We start from the raw sequence: 1,358 nt of genomic DNA on the forward strand, positions 1-1,358 counted from the left end.
CAATGACAGCACTGTGACTGGAGTAATATTCTGAATGACCAGCAAAATCATGAAGAATGATGTTACCCATTGTCCTGTGTTGTAGTTTATAAGGAATGATGCCAGCAGTACAGGGCACTACCCCTCCAACATTTCTAATAAAACCAAGAACAATAGAACCAGCAGCTGTGTCATTGATGACATGACTAAGAGTACTTTTACCAGCTCCAGGATTACCCACAAGGAGAACGTTAACATAAGAATCAATTGGATGAGATATTTTAATGTCACCAAACTTCTTGAAGACAGCAAAGACAGTATCACTATAAGCTAGTTGTAATGGTGTCCTCCCCTTATTGTCTTTAGCCAAAGGATCACAATTACCAGTTGATAAAAAGTATTCAACAACTACAGGTGTACCCCAATTAGCAGCATAATGAAGAGGTGTTTGTCCATTCTTATCAGTAACCATTATATCACAGTTACACTGGTTAATGAGGTACTTTAAAACATCTATGTAATTAATAGCACGATGAAGAGCAGTCCGACCTCTATTGTTAGTAGTCATTAGATTACAGTGACAAGTATTGATGAGGTATTTCATGACATCAAGTAATCCTTGTCTAGCTGCAGCATGTAGAATAGTATTTCCATATTCATCAGTGGCCATTATATCACTGTTACACTCATTAATGAGGTACTTTACAATATCTATATGTTCTTAACAGCACAATGAAGAACAGTCTCACCTCTATTGTTAGTAGTCATTGGATCATAGTGATGAGTATTGATGAGGTACTTCATGACATCAAGTAATCCTTGTCTAGCTGCAGCATGTAGAATAGTATTTCCATATTCATCAGTGGCCATTATATCACTGTTACACTCATTAATGAGGTACTTTACAATATCTATATGTTCTTAACAGCACAATGAAGAACAGTCTCACCTCTATTGTTAGTAGTCATTAGATTATAGTGATGAGTATTGATGAGGTACTTCATGACATCAAGTGATCCTTCTCTAGCTGCAGCATGTAGGATAGTATTTCCATATTTATCAGGAGTCATTATATCACAGTTACACTGGTTAATGAGATACTTTACAACATCTATGTGTTTAACAGCAAGATGAAGAACAGTCTGACCATCAGTATCACGATATTGTTCATCCATTATATGACCATTGATGTTCATGACCATACACTTCAAGACATCAAGTAATCCTTCACTAGATACATAATGAAGAACAGGGAAACCATACCTAGTATAGAACTCATCATTGGATCACAGCCACACAGGCTTCAATAAGATATTCAGCTATATCAACGTGATTACTTTTAGCAGCAGTATAAATACAGGATTCATTATAGTAGTAGT

At 36.0% G+C, this 1,358-nt stretch overlaps 1 protein-coding gene across 1 annotated transcript; it reads right to left on the bottom strand.

Annotated features, from left to right (window-relative positions):
* Positions 1-690: 690 nt before the first annotated feature.
* Positions 691-1,049, bottom strand: LOC109589785 (putative ankyrin repeat protein RBE_0317). The gene is made up of 2 exons (XM_020005801.1): positions 929-1,049; positions 691-890 (listed from the first exon to the last, which is right to left on the bottom strand). Exons 1-2 carry the CDS (start codon positions 1,047-1,049, stop codon positions 691-693), a joined length of 321 nt encoding a protein of 106 aa, XP_019861360.1.
* Between the last annotated feature and the right edge of the window lie 309 nt (positions 1,050-1,358).

The sequence above is a fragment of the Amphimedon queenslandica genome, unplaced genomic scaffold (assembly GCF_000090795.2).
Source record: "Amphimedon queenslandica unplaced genomic scaffold, v1.1 AMPQUscaffold_10889, whole genome shotgun sequence".
NCBI classification, from domain to species: Eukaryota; Metazoa; Porifera; class Demospongiae; order Haplosclerida; family Niphatidae; genus Amphimedon; species Amphimedon queenslandica.

Bases quoted from the DNA above. Each gene is read 5' to 3' on its own strand.
- LOC109589785 (XM_020005801.1), bottom strand. From the start codon at position 1,049: ATGACTCCTGATAAATATGGAAATACTATCCTACATGCTGCAGCTAGA. The intron at 891-928 runs GTGAGACTGTTC...AAGAACATATAG, and splicing joins AATGACTACTAACAATAGAG to ATATTGTAAAGTACCTCATT.